The 20,180-nt window shown below is 50.6% G+C and overlaps 1 protein-coding gene across 1 annotated transcript; it reads left to right on the forward strand.

The window, feature by feature from the left end:
• Positions 1-1,121: 1,121 nt before the first annotated feature.
• On the forward strand, positions 1,122-19,725 carry LOC144949992 (interferon regulatory factor 5-like). The gene is made up of 9 exons (XM_078879985.1): positions 1,122-1,277; positions 3,343-3,505; positions 7,031-7,117; positions 9,556-9,606; positions 10,526-10,656; positions 13,072-13,218; positions 15,080-15,242; positions 15,889-16,016; positions 19,500-19,725. Exons 1-9 carry the CDS (start codon positions 1,122-1,124, stop codon positions 19,662-19,664), a joined length of 1,191 nt encoding a protein of 396 aa, XP_078736111.1. The 3' UTR covers positions 19,665-19,725.
• The last annotated feature ends 455 nt before the right edge of the window (positions 19,726-20,180 follow it).

Here is a 20,180-nt window from a genome sequence, read left to right on the forward strand (position 1 = left end):
TGCTGCCGCAGCCACAACTCAGTTTGTAGACACCAGGGTATTACATATCAGGAATCACATCCTTTACAGATGGGATCAAATCACGGATTTTGTGTACTGTGTTGAAACGAACCTGGATCTTGTGTATGTTTAAGATTTTGGAAATCTTTTTGGTAACCCCTGCTATGTATGGCAAAGTGATGGTATTGGTTTGATCCTCAGATGGTTGTCTCCCCATGGCTGGGGAGACAGCTTTGTGGATTGCACAGTCAGAATATCCGTTCATCCTGCTCCAGCTCACTGGCTAGGTGATGCTGGTCGGAGATGCAACGGGCCCTATGGTGTAATGTTTTGATGAGGGAATTCTTCTGGGCTGGATGGTGGTGGGAGTCAGGCTTTAGATAGGCATCCGTGTGGGTGGCTTTCCTGTAGACAAAGTGTCCCAACGAGCCAACAGGTCTCTTCTCGATCAAAACATCCAGGAACGGTAGCTTGCCATCCTTTTCCACTTCCATGGTGAATTTGATGGATGGGTGTATGGAATTGATGTGGTTGAGAAATTGGTTCAGTGCTGGCAGGCCACGTGGCCAGATGACGAACGTGTCATCCACGTATCTCTTCCACAAGGATGGGCGTAGGGTTGATGTCTGGATGGCATCTGTCTCAAATTTCTCCATGAAAACATTCGCTACCACTGGCGATAAGGGAGAACCCATTGGGGTACCCGCATTTTGTTTGTAGAATGTACCATTCCAGGTGAAGTAAGTGTTGGTAAGGCAGTGCTTTACCAAAGTTGGTACATCTGGATTCAGTCCCTGTTGGACCAAGTCTTCAATGATTGCAATGGTATCATGGTGAACAGGGAGACTAAATCGAAACTGACAAGTAAATAATCTGGAGACAATGAGATGTCCTTGATTAGAGAAAGCAAGTGAGCTGAGTTAAATATAGCTGAGGGGGTCTTGCCCATGAAAAAAATGTTTCTAGTTTTTAGTTAATAGTTTTCAGTGTTAAAGGCCCACACAGTGTGATTTGCCCCAGGTCCCACATCCTGCTTTGGACGGTCCTGCTTTCACAGCACACTTGCCCCGATAGTCTATTAAAGGCTACACGGGGGGATCTTTGTCTTTGTACCCATCGAGATGGCCGCTGGAGGGAAAACGTTGCTCTGGGATTGGCTAAGCGGCCTCGCGGACAGCGGCAGCTACGGCCTGAGCTGGGAAGACGCGGAGCGGACCAGCGTGCGGATCCCGTGGCACCCCACGTCGGCGATTCCGGACGGAGACTCCATCTTCAAGGTACAGACAGTCCTCGCACTTACGCACACACACCCGCACTTATGAACACCCGACTTACGAACGCCCGCACTTACGAATGCCCGCCCTTACTAACCAGCTTCCATGAACTACGAATTGTTTTACATCGACTTAAAACGCGAACTCGCACTTGCAAATTGAACCACGGGACTATCTTGTTCAGTGGAGCAATCCTCAGTGAAATTAGTGAGCAGCAGCGGAGGGCAGAGGAGCAATGCTCACAACAATGAGCAGAGCACCAGGTGGCTAAAACGCAGAGAGTTAGCACAGTGGGGAGCACAGGTGATGCATCTTCCAGTCATCTCAGTCAGTCAACCCATGACACTTTGGTCTGTTCTGTGACCTCCTGCCAGTGGGCCTTCGACACTTCTCATGGTCTCAAAGTGCACCTAGCCTGGTACAAGCGCCGTGGTAACATGACCACCACTTAGTGATGAACGAAAGTTATGTTATATTTCGATTTAAAGCTTTTGTGACTGCAGGGATTCATTTTCTTGGTTCTTTCGGTAAAGTCACGTAGAAGGGAAATAATAAAATTATAAAAATAAAACATAATAAAATAATTCTCACGACGTTTCGGCCACAACGCAAGCAGATGTCCTCAGGTGAACTTTATTACAATAGTTCTTCACCTGAGGACGGCTGGTTGCGTTGTGGCCGAAACGTCGTGAGAATTATTTTATTATGATTTATTTTTATTATTTTATTATTTCCCTTCTACGTGACTTTACCGAAAGAACCAAGAAGATTATTATGTTATGTCGTAAATCCCTGTGTGAACGTTGTAAATTAGATACCTCCTGTACTCGCATCTGGTACCGGTTTTCTGTTGAACTTTATTACAATAGTATGCTCTACAGCAGCGGTCCCCAACACCCGGGCCGCGGACTGGTACCGGTCCGTGGCCTGTTAGGAACCGGGCCGCACGGCAGGAGGTGAGCTGTGAGTCCGCGCGTGGCACACCTCCATTATTTTATTATTGACCACTTTCGTCCACGCCTCTTTTCCCCACAAGCGAACCCCTAGCCAACATGAGTAAAAACAAACGTTGCCGGAGAGCTTCTTTGAAAAGAGGGAAAAACCCAATGATGAACCTCCCCCCCCAGTCCATGAAATAAATTGACTTCCACGAAACCGGTTCCGGGTGCTGAAAATGTTGGGGACCGCTGCTCTACAGTATTGAGAATAGACCGAGGAGTGCTGACTGTGAAATAGGTCTGGGCTTGGTCTGTTGGAAAAAGTGGGTCGGTTAGGGTTGCCACTCAGCAATGCAAACACCCACCCACCCATACACTTACGCATTCACTCACCCATCCACCCCCTCACCAACCCACCCACTCACCCATTCACCCACCAACCCACCCATTCACCCGCCCATACACTCACCCATTTACTTACCAATCCACATACTCACCAACCCACCCACTCACCCATTCACTGACCCACTAACTCATTCACCCACCTACTAACTCATTCACCCACCCACTAACTCATGCACCCACCCATCCACCCACTCACCTATTCACTCACCCACCCACTCACCTATTCACTCACCCACCCATGCACCCACCTACCCATTAGCCCACTCACTCACCCACTCACACAATAATTCACTAATCTACTCATCCACCCAACCACATATCCATTCACCCACCCACTCACCCACCCACCCAGCTACTCACCTATTCACCCACTCACCCCATTCACTCACCCGTCCATTCACCCATTCATTTACCCATCCACCCACTCCTATCCACTCACCTACCCATTCACCCACCCATTAGCCCACTCACTCAATCACTCACCAACTCACCCACCCATCCACTTATCCATCCACCCACCCACTCAACCTCCCACTCACCCATTCACCCACCAACTCACACATTCACCCACCCACTCACCTATTCACCGACCCTCCCATTCACCCGCCTACCCACTCACCCATTGGCCCACTCACCCATTGGCCCAACCACCCACTCACCTATTCACCCACCCACTCACCCACCCACCCACCCACTCACACATCCACCTACCCCTTCCCCCGCAGGGCTACGCGGTGCTGCGCTGCCGCGACGGCTTGACGTCGCCCGGCACATGGAGGCAGTCCCTGCGCTGCGCCCTGCGCAGCACTCTGCACTGCGTCTGCAACGGGGCCGACCTCAACCCGCCACAGCCATTCCGCATTTACGCGCGGCTCGAACGGCGCCCACATGAGTCCCCGGGTGAGTTGAGTAAGGGTTGCCAGGTGAGGTAAGGGTCCCCAGGTGAGGTAAGGGTCTCCAGGTGAGGTAAGGGTCGCTAGGTGAGGTAAGGGTCTCCAGGTGAGTCAGGTAAGGGTCTCCAGGTGAGGTAAGGGTCCCCAGGTGAGTCAGGTAAGGGTCACCAGGTGAGGTAAGGGTCGCCAGGCGAGGTAAGGGTCCCCAGGTGAGTCAGGTAAAGGTCTCCAGGTGAGGTAAGGGTCCCCAGGTGAGTCAGGTAAGGGTCCCCAGGTGAGTCAGGTAAGGGTCACCAGGTGAGTCAGGTAAGGGTCCCCAGGTGAGGTAAGGGTCTCAGGTGAGTCAGGTAAGGGTCCCCAGGTGAGGTAAGGGTCGCCAGGTGAGGTAAGGGTCCCCAGGTGAGTTTGGTAAGAGGGTAAGAGCGCCACGGTGGCAAGGAGATGTTAACTACCTGGCCTGGTATACAGGAGATCATGGGTTCAATTCCGACCCTGATGGCTGCTGCTGTATATTTGTAGTTTGCGTGTGTCTCTCCTCGTGGTCACGTGGATCTTTCTCCGGGTCCTCCGGTTTGTCCCCCCACATTTAGAATGAGCATCACCACGTTTTTAAGAGTTATTTGGCTGCTGCAAAAAATTTCTGCCGATAATGATAAGCGCAGTCACTTTGTTGACGCCGATATCATTTGTATTGGCCAGGTCGCTTCTGAAATAAGAGCCACTACGTAGTAGCCCAGTGGGGGCCTTACAACCTGGTAAAACAAAAACAAATAGTTGGGTTCATAGTTTAGAGTCGGCGTGAGTGAGTCCGCTCCTCGCCATCCTCATCTCATTCCTGCCAACCACGTTCAGGGGGCCCGTCGCTCCCGCATACAACAGTTGACACATTTTTTATTTATTTTACCAGGTTGTAAGGCTCCCACTGAGCCGCTACGTAGTGGCTCTTATTTCAGAATCGACCTGGCCAACACAAATGATAGGTCAACGAAGTTGGTGGCTTATCATCGTCATCATCATTCGTAGCAGGCAAATACTCTGAACGCATGTCGATGTTGATTCTCAAACCGGAGGACCCGGAAAAAAATCCACACGACCACGGAGAGAGAGAACATTCAAACTCCAAATATACAGCAGGCGTAAGGGTCAGTATTGAACCCGCACCCTCCTGTATACCAGACGAGGTAATCAGCATCTCCTAGCCACCGTGGCGCTTACACCGGGTGCTTGACTGACACCAGTCAGAGCCATCCCCTGGGGTACGGCTCATCGGGGTGACTGCCCCGGGCCCTGCAATTTGGGTGGGTGGGGGGGGCACAGTGGGATTTGCCCCAGGCCCCGCACCTCCCTATAGAAGGCCCTACACAGAGATACGGGGACACGGGGACACGGAGATACGGGCATATGGAGCGATGGGGATACGGGGATATGGAGATACAGGAACACATTAACAGGACCAGAGACAAAGCCACGCGTTTTGTGTGAGGTATGCACGTGTTTCACGTTGCATATCGGTGTTTTGTGCGAGTAAAACGTTCAATGTTAAAGGCTCCCATAGGATCCAATGTTAAATGCTCCCACAGGGTTCAACGTTAAAGGCTCCCATAAGGTTCAACGATAAATGCGCCCATAGGCTTCAAGTTTAAAGGCTGCCATAGGGTTCATTGTTTAAGTCTTTCATAGGGTCCAACATTAAATGCTCTCATAGGGTTCAAAGTTTTTGGCTCCCTTACGGTTCAATGTTAAAGCCTTCTATAGGGCTCAACGTTAAATGCTCTCGTAGGGTTAAACATTAAAGGCTCCCACATGGTTCAACGTTAAAGACTTCCATTGGGTTCAAGGTTAAAGTCTTCGTGAGTGTTCAACCTTAAAGGCTGCCATAGGGTTCCATGTTAAAGGCTCCCATCGGGTTCAATGTTCAAGGCACTTTATTTGTTCACCATACATTCAAAGTATGTTGCACCTGTAAAGCGCCCTTAAAGTGGAACAGCCTGCAATGCGACAGTGGACACACATCCACGCAGAGCAAACACGACGTGACACGAACACAAACACTGCAGGTCTGTGGCACCTGACCAGAGTAGCGTGCGTTTCTACAATGCCTATATTGTATAACAACAAATACAAGAAACAAAGATCACCCATACAACCTTTAACCAGGCTGCTGGAGCAAGTCCTGTTGCTCGAACGTGCTCCCTGGACAGAAGCTCACTTCTTCACTCTGCTGTCCCGATATGGAACTGCCTCCCGAAACACTGTCAGTTAAATCACCAATGCCGAGCACACACACACACGGCAAATCTCCTAACTTCACCACACTCCTTGTAGGGACTGAGTCTTTGAGCTGCAGTGAATCAATGATTATGCCGATTAGATCGTACGAATGTACGATCTAATCGGCATAAGTACTCTCCAACACACCGGTGGGCTGTACTAGTAACGAATTGGCAGGTTCTGTTCATGTGACAACCCTTACTAGTTGGCTGTGTCGGGTGGTGGCGGGTTGTAATGACGCATTTATATATTTACGCGATTTAACCCAAAAAAAAGCCTCTATTATAGATGGGGATTAGTCCACACTCTGCCGTAACCACCTTCTCCTGGCAGAGCCAAGGTACGGCTCTTCCTCGACGCCCACGGGAAGGGAGTTTCACGACCCAACTCTACCGGTGATCTACCAACGCTCACTTCTGACGCCACAGCGCCGCAGTACGGGCGGGCAGCCCGTGCAGCGAAGCCACCACCACTGGCCCAGCTGGCAGAGGGGATAAGGGGCCGTCCAAAAATGACGTCACACGATTTTGGACGATTTTTGACCCCCCCCCCCCCCTCTCGTTACACGGCCTCACAAAAAGTCAGATTCCCCCTCAAATATGATGTTACAAAGCTCTGACCCCCCCCTCCCCCTCAAAAAATACAAAACATGCTTCAATTCGCTTTAAACTATTGTCATTGTAGTGCGTATTTAATGTGGCGCTGCACTCTGATGTTGTAAGAGAAACATTTATGAGAAAGTCTATTTAATTAAGTAGAACGTGTTGTCTATATTTATTTAAAGTTGCGCATTTTGACGTGAGGTCACATCTCTCAAACCACCCCCCCCACTCGTCACACATCGTCACAAATGTCTGACTCCCCCCAGGTGCGTGACGTCATTTATGGATGGCCCCTAATGCACTGATGGGTGGGGGGCTGTGTCGTCGCCACGGCGGTGATGGTGCCCACATGTTGTATATCTGTGTCTGATGTTGTATATATGTGTCTGGCTGTGCTACGAACCCAGCAACCTGAGTCTCATTCCCGCTCAACCACCAACACCACCAGTGACGATTGTCTGAACCGGTACCTGGCACCTCCGCTAGGTCGTCTCGGCCTCAAATGAGTACGGCTGTGTGGTGCGTAGTGAAAATCGCCAACCGGGGAGACAAAGGCGGACGTGTGTGTGACTTGCCTCGACGGTGTGTTAAAGTCTATGGGGGGGGGGCGGATCGTTGTCTCTGTTGTGTGTGTCTGTCTGGTGCAGCCCCGATTTTCCCGGCCCCTCCGGACCCGGACGACGTCGCCGTGAACGTGCCGATGAAGACCGCCGAGGGTCACAAGCTGGAGCAAGGTGAGAGCAGCGACGTCCCCGGGTTTTGATTTCAAGTCTGGAATTGACGGCTAGGTTAGCAGCCGGGATGGAGGTGGTGGTGCAGCGGTGTGTGGTTAATGCAGACTCAATGCCTTGTATTTAATGGGTGTCTCTGTGGTGTTTCAACATCTTAACACCGCCTGTGTTTACGCCAGAGAGGGTAAAGCCTCTGTCATTCAATGCCTTGATACTGCGTGTATGTTGAGATATTTCACACCGTATATAGGTGCGGGGGAAGGACGACAAACTGAACGCACAAAGCAGTTTTCAAGAAAATAGTTTTTTAAATCGAGATGATTTAAAAGTGCATAGCTCCAGCGACTTCGTAATATCGTCTGGAAGAGCGTTCCAAACGGCCGCAGGAGCGCATCTGAGAGCGCCGTGCGATGTGGTGACCGCCGTTTTTTTTCGATTGTTCGCCAAAAGCTGCTGCTGCTTGAGGATGTCCGGAGTTTTCGCGTGGTGATGGTTTACGTAGCTGCTTGACGAGATCATCGAGGCTATTGTGGTTCATTTGCGGCAAGCACTTTGTTGTTGTGTGTCACGAGTGCGACGTGACAATGGCGTTCTTTGGAAAGCCAGAAGCCAACGAAAAAAGGTGGTCCCGTGGATGTTGAGACTTGAAACCACTGACGGCGAGGCCTCCATTAACGTTGGTGCATGCATACCCTGGTTAAACGCGACGTCAGACGACGCGGGGCGAATGATATTTAACCACCGTTTGACTTAACGGTGTCAATTTAGGATACGCTTCCTGGGGGTAATTTTCGGGTCAAAAATTCGAGGAAACGCTATTGCACGAGTAATAGCGGTGGAGATTTAATTTAATAGAGAAGGCAGCACAAAATCGATGTGGCACAGTGTGGTGATGTAGTACAGCGTCCATTGTGGAAATATAGTACAGTGACCCGGTATGGCAGTGTAGTAGAGTATCGAGTACAGATAGTCCCCGACTTATGATATTTCGAACTTACGATGGCGATAGCGATAGGGCAAAATTGTAAAATATTTGAAATTTCGAAAAGGCAGGCAAACGCAGCAGCGTATGAATCTTGGTGAGTACCATACAATATGATACGTTACGATACGTTCAATGCATGTATGATACGTAGCTTTAGCGATGTCATTTTAGGGTTACCACGATACGTTCAATGCATGTTAAAAGTTTTTATAGCAGATAGGATTGTTTCCTGAAAAAAAATTATATTAAATTGCAGTTCATATAGGTAGGCTAAGAATTTACCTTGTTTTTTATTTACTTTGCATTTTACTGTGCAATACAGTATTGTAGTTAATAAATACATACAGTATATAGTTTATACAGTACGGTACTGTAAATTGCTCTGTTTTGCTAAATTATCACCATTCTTTAAGACTCCTGGGTAGGCTAGGCCATCTTCGACTTACGATATTTTTGACTTGCGATGGGGTCGTCGTAACGCATCTCCATCGTAAGTAGAGGACTACCTGTATAACGATGTAGTACGTACAGTCTGCAGTATGGCGATGTAGTGCAGTGTATATACGTGAGCGCCCGCTCTGGGGTGATGTGGCGAAGAGCATCGTCTCGTACGCTGCCCAAGCTCCTGCATTCTCGTCTGTTTATTTTTTTCAAAACGTTACAGCGAATCGATGCATTTTAATCATCGCCACTTGGGAGACAAAGGCGGACGGGTGTGATGGTGGCCACCCACCCCTTCATGTAACGTGCCGGCCAGCTATAGGTTCTTTTCGCTAACTGCAGGGTGTTAAGGCTATACGGGGGATGTTTTTCTTGATAATAGGGATTTCCCCTTTATGGCAATAAAACAGTTGTATTAAGATGTTAAAACACCAAACTGAAACCTTTTGCAAGGAATCGTGTCTGCATTAACCACACATACTTGTGGTGAACATGCAAACAAAAAAACATGCTCTGACAGTATATGGTGCATTGTCTTTGAAACTGATTGGGCCACACCAAAGACAGCTTTCTTTAGAGCCTCGTCTCAAACGGTGTTAGACCAGAGGACGCCTAAAGGCGAACAGCACAAAGACAACGCACTATCAGGGCATTGAGAGCTCGGGGTGAGGAGCTACATCATGAGACCACCTTTGCCAGTATTAAATTATGATAATAGGGACCTTGAACTTTTAAAACAGTCTGCCTCAGCAGCAGACTATGCTTTCCCACCTGATGACGGATGCTTGTGTTGCGCCCGAAACGTCGTGAATTAATTAATTTAATTTTATACCTACGTGACTTTACCGAAAGAACCAAAGATGATTCCTTGCAAAGGTTTCAGTTTGGTGTTTTAACATCTTAACACAACTGTTTTATTGCCGGAAAGGGGAAACCCTTATTATCATAATTTAATGTTGGCAAAGGAGGTCTCATGATGATGTTTGTCTTTGTTGTGTGTGTCCGACTGGTGCAGCCCCGACTTTTCTGGCCTCTCCGAGCCCTGAAAATGTGGCCATGGATAAAGGTGAGCAGGGGAAGGTCCTGGGTTTGATTTCAAGTTTGGAATTTAAAGCTGGGATAGCAGCCGGAGGGAGGTGGTGGCACAGCGGTGTGGTGAATGCAGACTTGATGTCTTGTAATAGGTGTCTATTTGGCGTTTAACAATATTAACACTTCCTGTATTTACGCCGGAAAGAGTAAAGCCTCTGTTTATCATTCAATACCTTGATACTGTATTTTATGTAATGTTGAACTCTTTCGCACCGTACGTAGCCAATCGTGCTAATTGGAGGTGCGGGGGAAGGACAACAAACTAAACGCATGAAGCAGTTTTCAAGAAAATAGTTTTTAAAATCGAGATGATTTAAAAGTTGCATAGCTCCAGTGACTTCCTAACATCGTCTGGAAGAACTTTCCAGACGGCTGCAGAAGCGCCGTGCGATGTGGTGACTGCTTTGTTAGCCAAAAGCCGCCGCTGCTGCTGCTGCTGCGAGGATGACCGGAGTTTTGCTTGGTGATGGTTTATAGAGCTCATTGATGAGGTCAGCGAGGTATTGTGGCTCATTTGTGGCAAGCACTTTTTTGCGTGTAATGAGTGCGACCTTGAACATTGAATGACCCATTGGGAGCCTTTAGCATCGAACTCCATGGCAGCCCTTAACATCGAACACCATAGGGGCCTTCAATATTGAATACAATGGGAGTCTTTAACATTGAACGCCATGGGAATCTTTAACATTGAACGCCATCGGAGCCTTTATAGTTGAACGACTTCAAACTAAATTTGAAGTATTTTATCTGACACCATGACTTGAAAGCACGGGGCCCGGGGCAGTTGCCCCAATGATTCACCGTGCACCGTCGGCGACGGCTCCGAGTAGCAGCCTCCCTCGTTCGCTCTCTCCCCTCCCCCTCCCTCCCCCCCCACCCCTTGCTCGCCGCAGCCAGCGCCCTGCGGCTGACGGTCACTTACCGGGGCCTCCTGGCGCTCAGCCAGACCGTGGGCCCTGGGTCGATGGCCTGTGACTCCTCCTACGGCTGCCTCCTCTTCCATGGCGCCTTGGACCAGAGGGAGGTCCGTGTTGGCGCTGCCTGTGGCAGTTCATCAGCATTGGGACGGCCGCGGTGGCGGCTAGGAGATGTTAACTACCTCGCCTGGTATACAGGAGGTCGTGGGTTCGATCCCGACCCTGACGCGTGCTGCTGTATATTTGGAGTTTGCGTGTCTCTCTTTATCCCCGTGGTCGCGTGGATTTTTCTCCGGGTCCTCCGGTTTTTCTCTCCACATTTAGAATCAACATGCGCATATTTGGCTGCTATACATTTCCACGTGATAAGCCACTTCCATATTCTTTGATTATTTCGGTAAAGTCACGTAATGTATTAAACGAAATAAATAAAATCACGACGTTTCGGGCGCAACACAAGCGTCCGTCTTCAGGTGGGACAACCACAGCAAGAAACAATTGCTGAAGTGGGCTGAAGGGCTGCGATGACAAGAGGCTATATAGATTGATATAATCTAGATTGATATAAGCCACTTCATTAAGCTATGATGTGTGGCCAGGTCACTTCTTAAAAAGAGCTACATTGCTTAGTGGCCCTTACCTGGTAAAATAAAGATTGTTTAGTTTAAATAAAATAAAAAATTGGGTAACTAAAAGTGATATGGTGAATAGGGATGGGGTATAGGAAGGGTGGTGAGTGGGTACCGGAATTCCGGGGGTGCCTCGGGATGGAGGGAAGAGGATGGGTCAGTGAAAAGAGGTGGGGGTCTTGAGGGAGGAGCGGAAACTCGACAGGGAGGGTGCAAGCTTATTGTGGAGTGGAAGTTTGTTCCAGTGTAAGAGGGCAAGTAGGGATAAGGAGCGGGAACGGGATTGTGCACAAGTAGAAGGGGCAACGGCGAGGAGTAGGAGAGATTGAGAGGGGAGCGGGCGGCAGGGGACACAAAACGAGATGAGGGAAGCGAGATAAGGGGTGGGGCAAGGCCATGACGAGTTGGTGAGGAGCTAAGGACGGAAGGAGCTGGTTGGGACAGAGGAGCGAGTGGCATTCGTTTTGGAAGAGAAGAAAAGGGCAAAGTCAGTAGCGGAGAGACAAGTGGAAAGGGCGGGGGAGGAGTTGGGGTGGGTGGGTGGAGAAGGTTTTTAAGGGTAGAGAAGAGTAGGCGGGGATGAGAGGAAGGGAGGGAAGGAGAGTGTGGAAGTAATTCTGTTTGGCTACTTCCAGCGATGATAGAAATGGCCGGAGTATGGAGAGGTAACTGGAGAGGGAAGAGTGGAAGGCGTGAGCTCCCCACGTACGCTCCGATTTGCGTAGAGACGTTTGCTCGATTGGATGCAGGGGGTTAGCCGGGGCTGTTGGGGGGCTTCGGACGGTGGGAGCGGTTGTGCAGGGGAGCAAAGAGGTTGAGTGATGTGTTGATGGTGGAGTGTAAGGTGGCAGAGGCAGCGTCTGGGTGGGGGGGTTTGGGAAGGAAAAAAGAGGGCAAGGAAGGGAGAAAGGAGGAGATCCGGGAGATTAGGGACGCGGAGTCTCTAGTGAGCGGAGTTTGCGGGAAAGAAAGTGGTGGGGTGGGATGGGGCTGGGTACGGTGATGGTGAGGGAGAGGAGGAAGTGGTCCGAGGGAGGGCGGGGGTCGGCTACAATGGGGGAAGCCTCACAATCTGATGTAAAGATGATGTGGAGGGTGATGCCAAAGAAGTGAGTAGAAGGTGAGGGAAGGAGACGAACGTTGAAGGAGTTAGTGAGAGGAAGGAGGGTCGACGCAATGGAGGGAAGACCGAGATCCAGATTGAAATTAGCTAGAAGAATTAAAGGGAGCGGGAGAGGGAGGAACAGTCTGGGTGGTCGACGAAGAGGATCGAGGGGACGGGGGGATGATAGATAATGATTCGACGTAGTGGAGGCCCAGGACCGGTTCAGATAATTCACTGGTCAACAAAAAAACATTTTTTTCTGGCGTGGACTTTTGCAGCTGTTTTAGACTAAGTTCAGGGTGCTGATACCAAATCTGATCTCAGATTTGCTCTATCACATCTACTTTTTATGCTATCGGCATACCCCATTTTCATTGATTTTACCCGAAATTAACTCTGTCACTTATGATTGCAAGTTGTTGCGAGTCAGTGACTGCTTTAGTGTTAAAATATGGTGCTGTATTTTTAGGATAGTGTGTTTATAATATCATTTTATGTAGATATCAACATTTATTTAATATTTTTCTTCTGCAGTTTCTATTGAAAATGCAATATTTTATATCTCAAAAACCTGACGTGATAGACAAAAACTGATGCCAGATTTGGAATCAGCACCCCAAAATTACATTAAAACCGTTGGAATACCTTATGCCAGAAAAAGTGTGTTGACCAGTGTAATTGTCACTGGTGTTGGCCATGAGCGGGAATCGAACCCGGGTCACTGGGTTCGTAGTGCAGCGTAGCGCTCACCGCTACGACACCACTCCCCCACACACTTTTGCCCGCAGGTGAACAGAAACTTCCTGTCTTCGAAGGAGCCCCAACTGTTTCCCATGATGCTGCCTCGGCCACCGCAAGGTGACTCCATGAGTGGCAGCGACCGCAGAGAGGTGCAGGAGAGGCTGGAGCTCATGGAGAACGGGCTGCTGCTGGAGGTGAGGGTTGAGGATGGGCGAGTGTGTACACTGCTTATAAACACCACGTGTGTGTTGGTACACGTGTGTGTTGGTACACGTGTGTGTTGGTACACGTGTGTGTGTGTGTACACTGCTTATACACACCACGTGTGTGTGTGTACACGTGTGTGTGTACACTGTTTATACACACCACGTGTGTGTGTGTGTGTACATGTGTGTGTTGGTACACGTGTGTGTTGGTACACGTGTGTGTGTACACTGCTTATACACACCACGTGTGTGTGTGTTGGTACACGTGTGTGTGTGTACACGTGTGTGTTGGTACACGTGTGTGTTGGTACACGTGTGTGTTGGTACACGTGTGTGTTGGTACACGTGTGTGTGTGTTGGTATACGTGTGTGTGTGTTGGTATACGTGTGTGTGTGTTGGTATACGTGTGTGTGGGTACGTGTGTGTGTGTGTACACGTGTGTGTGTGTGTACACGTGTGTGTTGGTACACGTGTGTGTGTGTGTGTGTGGGGAGCGGTAGTGTAGTAGTTAGCGCGCTGCGCTACGAACCTGGCCACCCGGGTTCGATTCCCACTCACGCCAAAATCGGTGACGATTATCTGAACCGGTCCTAGGCCTCCCCTAGGTCGACTCAGCCTCAAACGAGTACCTGGTGGCGGTGCTTAAACATCGCCACTAGGGAGACAAAGGCAGTCGGGCATGGTGCTGGCCACCCACCCCCTCGTGTACCCTTCCAGCCTTCATAGGTGCTCGCTAACAGCACTTGCCCCTACAGTGTGTTTAAGGCTACAGGGTGATCTTTGTTGTTTTGTTTGCATGTATGTGTTTTTCTATGCATATGTGTTTGTGTGTATATCCCCCGGCCCTGTCCTCAAGTGCTGGAGGGTTCATCCCAAGTTTTCTGTGGGAAGGTTGAACCCCAGTTTAACACGCAGTAGTAGCGGTAGGATTCTTTCGCGACCAATATCCACAAGAGTTTTTTTTTTTGGTGTAGATCGCGTAAATATAAATGTGCCGTTAAACCCGCCACCACCCGACACAGCCCAATCAGGAAAGGGTTGTCACGTAAACAAAACGTGGCCCATTATGTACGAGTCTGGCGCTAACCGGTTGTGAGTTGGAGCGTAAAGCCACTACAGCATTTACAACTCGAGTCCAGTACTGTGACGTTTCGCCGGTAATTACAACAACAACCACAACAACAACAACCACAACAACCACAACCAGCTTCGTGAACCCCCCAAGACTTCACCGCTTGGTGGTCGGGTCACTGGTGACGTTTGCAATCGGTGACGTTTACCATCGGTGATGTTTATCATCGGTGATGTTTGCCGTCGGTGATGTTTGCCGTCGGCCGGGAGCCACGCCATCCAGATGTAGGAGACTGTCATCGGTTCGTCGGGGTTTGGAGCGTGTTCCAGGAAGGGCTGCAAGATTTCAGACATACGTGTGGGTGATGTTGATGATGTTAATGTTGATTATGTTGATGATAATGATGTTGTTGATGATGTTGTTGTTGATGATGTTGATCTTGATGATGTTGTTGATCTTGATAATGTTGTTGATGATGATTTTGATGTTGATGATTATGATGTTGATGATTTTTAGGATGTTGATGATGTTGATAATGTTGTTGATGTTAATGATATTGATATTGTTGATGATGTTGTTGTTGATATTGTTGATGTTGTTGTTGATGATGTTGATGATGATGTTGATGATTATGATGTTAATGATTTTTAGGATGTTGATCATGTTGTTGATGTTAATGATATTGTTGCTGATGTTGTTTATTTTGATGATGTTGTTGATGATGATTTTGATGATGATATTGATGACGTTGATGATGTTGTCAATGTCGAGTGTAGGTGACTCCGCTGGGGATTTTCTGCACCCGTCTCTGCCGTTGCCGTGTCTACGTTTCTGGACCCGAGACCCAGAAGCCGCAGGGAGACCCCCAATCTCTGCCCAGGCCCAAGAGCTCTGGGAGCGCCCGGCAACTCATCTTTGACTTCAAAGAATTCCAACGAAGTGAGAGCGGAACGCACTCACACACACACACAGATCAATACCCCCGTATAGCCTCAGCAGACTGTAGGTGCAAGTGTTGTGAGCGAGCACCTCTACGAAGGCTGGAACGGCACACGAGGGGGTGGGTGGCCAGCACCACGCCCGACCGCCTTTGTCTCCCCAGTGGCGATGGTTTTACATACCACACCAGGTACTCGTTTGAGGCTGAGTCGACCTAGGGGAGGCCCAGGACCGCTTCAGATAGTCATCAGTGGTGTTAGCCGTGAGCGGGAATCGAACTCAGTCCCCCAGCTAAGTAGTGCAGCACGCGAACTGCCAGAGTACCACTACCCACAAGTACACACAAAGATTCCCTGTATAGCCTTCATAGATACTTGCCCTTAAGTTGGCAATTGAACTCGGGTCGCCAGGTTCGATTCCCAGGACCGGTTCAGCGATTATCTGAACCAGTCCTGGGCCTTGCCTAGGTCAACTCAGCCTCAAATGAGTACCTGGAGCGGTGTGTAGTAAACATCGCCACTGGGGAGACAAAGGCGGTCGGGCGTGGTGCTGGCCACCCCACCCCCTCGTGTGCCAAAGTGCCAGGCCTTCATAGGTGCTTGTTGGGGGGTGGGTAACTGTCTTTGTGGTTCTTACCATCACACAGAGATGCAGGACTACATCAGGACCCCCCTGGACAGCCTCGTGCACGCCCCCAGTCACGAGGTGACGCTCTGCATCGGCACAAAGTGGCCAGACGGCGAGGAAGTTCACAGGAAGCCCATCGCCGTGCGGGTATGGGCCCACGGGGCCACGCTCGTACTTGTGTGTCTGTGTGTACGTGTGTGTGTCTGTACGTGTGTGTGTCTGTGTACTTGTGTGTGTACATGTGTGTGTCTATGTATATAGTGGGGAGCGGTAGTGTAGTGGTTAGCGCGCTGCACTACGAACTTGGCGACCTGGGTTCGATTCCCGCTCACGGCAAACACCAGTGACGATAATCTGAACCGGTCCTGGGCCTCCCCTAGGTCGACTCAACCTCAAATGAGTACCTGGTGCGGTGTGTAAACATCGCCGCTAGGGAGACAAAGGCGGTCGGGCGTGGTGCTGGCCACCCACCCCCTCATGTACCGTTCCGGCCTTCATAGGTGCTCGCTAACAGCACTTGCCCCTACAGTCTGTTACAGGCTATACGGGGGATCTTTGTCTATGTATACGTGTGTGTTTGTGTGTGTCTGTGTGTTTGTGTGTGTGTCTGTGTGTCTGTGTGTACGTGTGTCTGTATGTGTGTCTGTGTGTCTGTGTGTACGTGTGTGTGTCTGTGTGTACTTGTGTGTGTGTCTGTACGTGTGTGTGTCTGTGTACTTGTGTGTGTACATGTGTGTGTCTATGTATATAGTGGGGAGCGGTAGTGTAGTGGTTAGCGCGCTGCACTACGAACTTGGCGACCTGGGTTCGATTCCCGCTCACGGCAAACACCAGTGACGATAATCTGAACCGGTCCTGGGCCTCCCCTAGGTCGACTCAACCTCAAATGAGTACCTGGTGCGGTGTGTAAACATCGCCGCTAGGGAGACAAAGGCGGTCGGGCGTGGTGCTGGCCACCCACCCCCTCGTGTACCGTTCCGGCCTTCATAGGTGCTCGCTAACAGCACTTGCCCCTACAGTCTGTTACAGGCTATACGGGGGATCTTTGTCTATGTATACGTGTGTGTTTGTGTGTGTCTGTGTGTTTGTGTGTGTCTGTGTGTCTGTGTGTTTGTGTGTGTCTGTGTGTCTGTGTGTACGTGTGTCTGTATGTGTGTCTGTGTGTCTGTGTGTACGTGTGTGTGTCTGTGTGTACTTGTGTGTGTGTCTGTGTGTGTGTCTGTCTGTACTTGTGTGTGTGTCTGTGTGTGTGTCTGTGTGTGCATGTGTACGTGTCTGTGTGTACGTGTGTGTCTGTGTGTACGTGTGTGTACGTGTGTGTGTGTACGTGTGTGTGTGTACGTGTGTGTGTGTACGTGTGTGTGTGTACGTGTGTGTGTCTGTCTGTGTGTCTGGCAAAACAACTCCCTACCTCCTCACGGTGCTTTGTCGTGGACAGTGCTGTGGGGGGAGGGCCAATTCCGATTGGCCTCTCCCCTCATGGCGTCTGTGACCACCACAGTGGCTAAACGGGGGCTCTGGACGGGTGCGAGGGGCTGGTAACCCCTCCACCTTTCAATTAATTACCACGAAACCACGACTTAAACATAAATATGTAACTAATAAGCTTGTGCCAGAGGCCCCGGGGGGACAGGCGTCTATGACGTCTCCTGGCCAAACCCCAATTGGCGGAGCCAGGAGATTGAATCTTTACCCTCAGGGCTCCTCCAGAAACAACGAAAAACCACTTCGTGTGGCCACGTGGAATGTTCGAATGCTCACTGCGGAGGAGAGGCTGCCACTCCTCTGTCGGGAGCTGGACCGGTACCGCCTGGTACTCTGTGGCATTCAGGAGGTCCGGTGGACCGGTTCTGGCTCCAGCCACCATGAGGGGTGGACAGTCCTCTACTCGGGGCAGGAGACTGTGAAACAACAGGGTGTGGCTCTTCTTCTAAACAAAAGAATGAAGGGGGGATTGGGGGCGTGGCGTTGAAGTGTGGGAAGCTGTAAGCCCCAGGCTACTTTGGGCTCGCTTTCCCATCAACCGGAGGCGGGGAGTGGTGGTCGTGGTTACTTATGCTCCCACCGAAGACGAACATCCGTGGAGGGATGCAAGCAAAGCCAATGAGTCAAATGCGTTCTATGACCTCCTGTCACAGGTGCTGGCTAAAGTGGCCACTCGGGACACGGTCATTTTGTTGGGTGACTTCAATGCCCGAGTTGGTCATGATGCTGGCACCTGATCTGGAGTGATTGGAAGGCATGGGCCAGATCAGCTCAATAACAAAGGTAGGAGGCTGCTAGATTTTTGTGCAACCCATGGGCTTGTAATTACCAACATGCTCTTCCGGCATCGGCGCATCCACACAACATCAGGGATGCATGCCGGGTCCAAGCAAGAACATCTGCTGGACTACATAGTGACGGACCAGCGGATGCGAGCCCATGTCCTTGACACCAGGACCTACCGTGGAGCTGATCTGCCCTCTGACCATCGACTAGTCATCTGTAAGATGCCCCTGCCATTCTTCCACTCCGGTGGTGGGTGTACACCCAGGACCCCATTCCAACCGAAAGTGTCCTGGTCTCAGTAAGCTGATGAAAGTTGCAAGCAAGAATTTTATCATCTCCAACAACAACGGAGGGCGGAGGAGCGACGCTCACAACAACGAGCGAAGCGCCGGGTGGCTAAAGCACAGCAAGTTGGCACAGTAGTAGGCACAGGTGGTGCATCAGCCAATCATCTCGGTCATCTTTGTCAGTCGACCCGTGGCACCTGGGTCTGCCCCGTGACCTCCTGCCAGCAGGCGTTCGACACTTCACGTGGCCTCAAGGTGCACATGGCCTGGCACAAGCGTCGTGGTGACGTCACCGCCACTTAGTGGCGAATGGCGGTTGTTGTTGTCTGTGTGTGTGTGTACGTGTGTGTGTCTGTGTGTACGTGTGTGTATGTGTCTGTCTGTGTGTGTCTGTGTGTGTGTGTGCGGTAGTGTAGTGGTTAGCGCTCCGCTGCGCTACGAATCTGGCGGACCGAGTTTCGATTCCCGCTCACGGCCAACACCGGTGACGATTATCTGAATCGGTCCTGGGCCTCCCCTAGGTCGACTCAGCTTTCAAAGAGTACCTGGTGCAGTGTGCAAGCATCGCCACTGGGGAGACAAAGGCGGCCGGGCGTCGTGAATCCAAGTCCCGGGCGATATATGTATATACGCGTACGTGTGCATGTATATAACTTTTATTTATTTTCCCAGGTAAGGCCCACCTGAGCTATGTAGCTCTTTCTCAGAAGCGACCTGGCCATCGCAAATAATAGCTCTACGAAGTGGCTCATCATGTGAACATTTGCAGCAGCCAAATACTCTAAACGCGTGTTCATTCTAAACATACAATCTGCAACTATACAGCCGTCTGTGGGTCGAGATCGAATCCACGATTTCCTGGATACGAGGCGAGGGAGTTAGCATCTCATAGCCACCGTGGTGACGCTGGCCACCCACCGCCACCCCCTCGTGTGCCACAGTGCCGGCTTTCATAGGCGCTGCTGCTGCTATTGCTATAAACAGCCACTTTGTTAAGGCTTTAGTGGGGGGGTGGGGTTGCCCTTTGTTCTCTGCCATCTCAGGTGGACCCTTTGTTCTCTGCCCATCTCAGGTGGAGCACTTGAGGTCGCACGCCATCGTCGACGGATTCAAGCACTTGGGTGTCTGCCCGCGGGACGCTCGCCCCGACTGCTCGGACCCCAACTCTGCCGACAGATTCCTGGATTTGCTCAAGAAACTCGAGCTGGGGAGCAGTGCCTATGACCAGCAGCAGTAGCAGCAGCAGTAGCCCCAGCAGCACCACCACCAGCTGCAGAAATAGCCCCAGCAGTAGCCACAGCATCATTAGCCCCAGCAGCAGCAGCAGCAGTAGCCCCAGCAGCAGCAGCAGTAGCCCCAGCAGCAGCACCACTAGCAGTAGTAGCAGCAGTTTCATTAGCCACAGCAGCAGTAGCCCCAGTAGTAGCCACAGCATCATTAGCCCCAGCAGCAGCAGCATTAGCCCCAGCAGCAGCACCACTATCAGTAGTAGCACCAGCTTCATTAGCCACAGCATCATAAGCCTCAGCAGCAGCAGCAGCAGCAGTAGCCCCAGCAGCAGCAGCAGTAGTAGCACCAGTTTCATTAGCCACAGCATCATTAGCCCCAGCAGCACCAGCAGTAGCCCCAGCAGCAGCACCACTAGCAGTAGTAGAACCAGCTTCATTTGCCACAGCAGCAGTAGCCCCAGCAGCAGCAGTCGCCTCAGCAGTAGCCATAGCATCAATAGCCCCAGCAGCAGCACCAGCAGTAG

Source organism: Lampetra fluviatilis, chromosome 55 (genome assembly GCF_964198595.1).
Source record: "Lampetra fluviatilis chromosome 55, kcLamFluv1.1, whole genome shotgun sequence".
NCBI classification, from domain to species: domain Eukaryota; kingdom Metazoa; phylum Chordata; class Hyperoartia; order Petromyzontiformes; family Petromyzontidae; genus Lampetra; species Lampetra fluviatilis.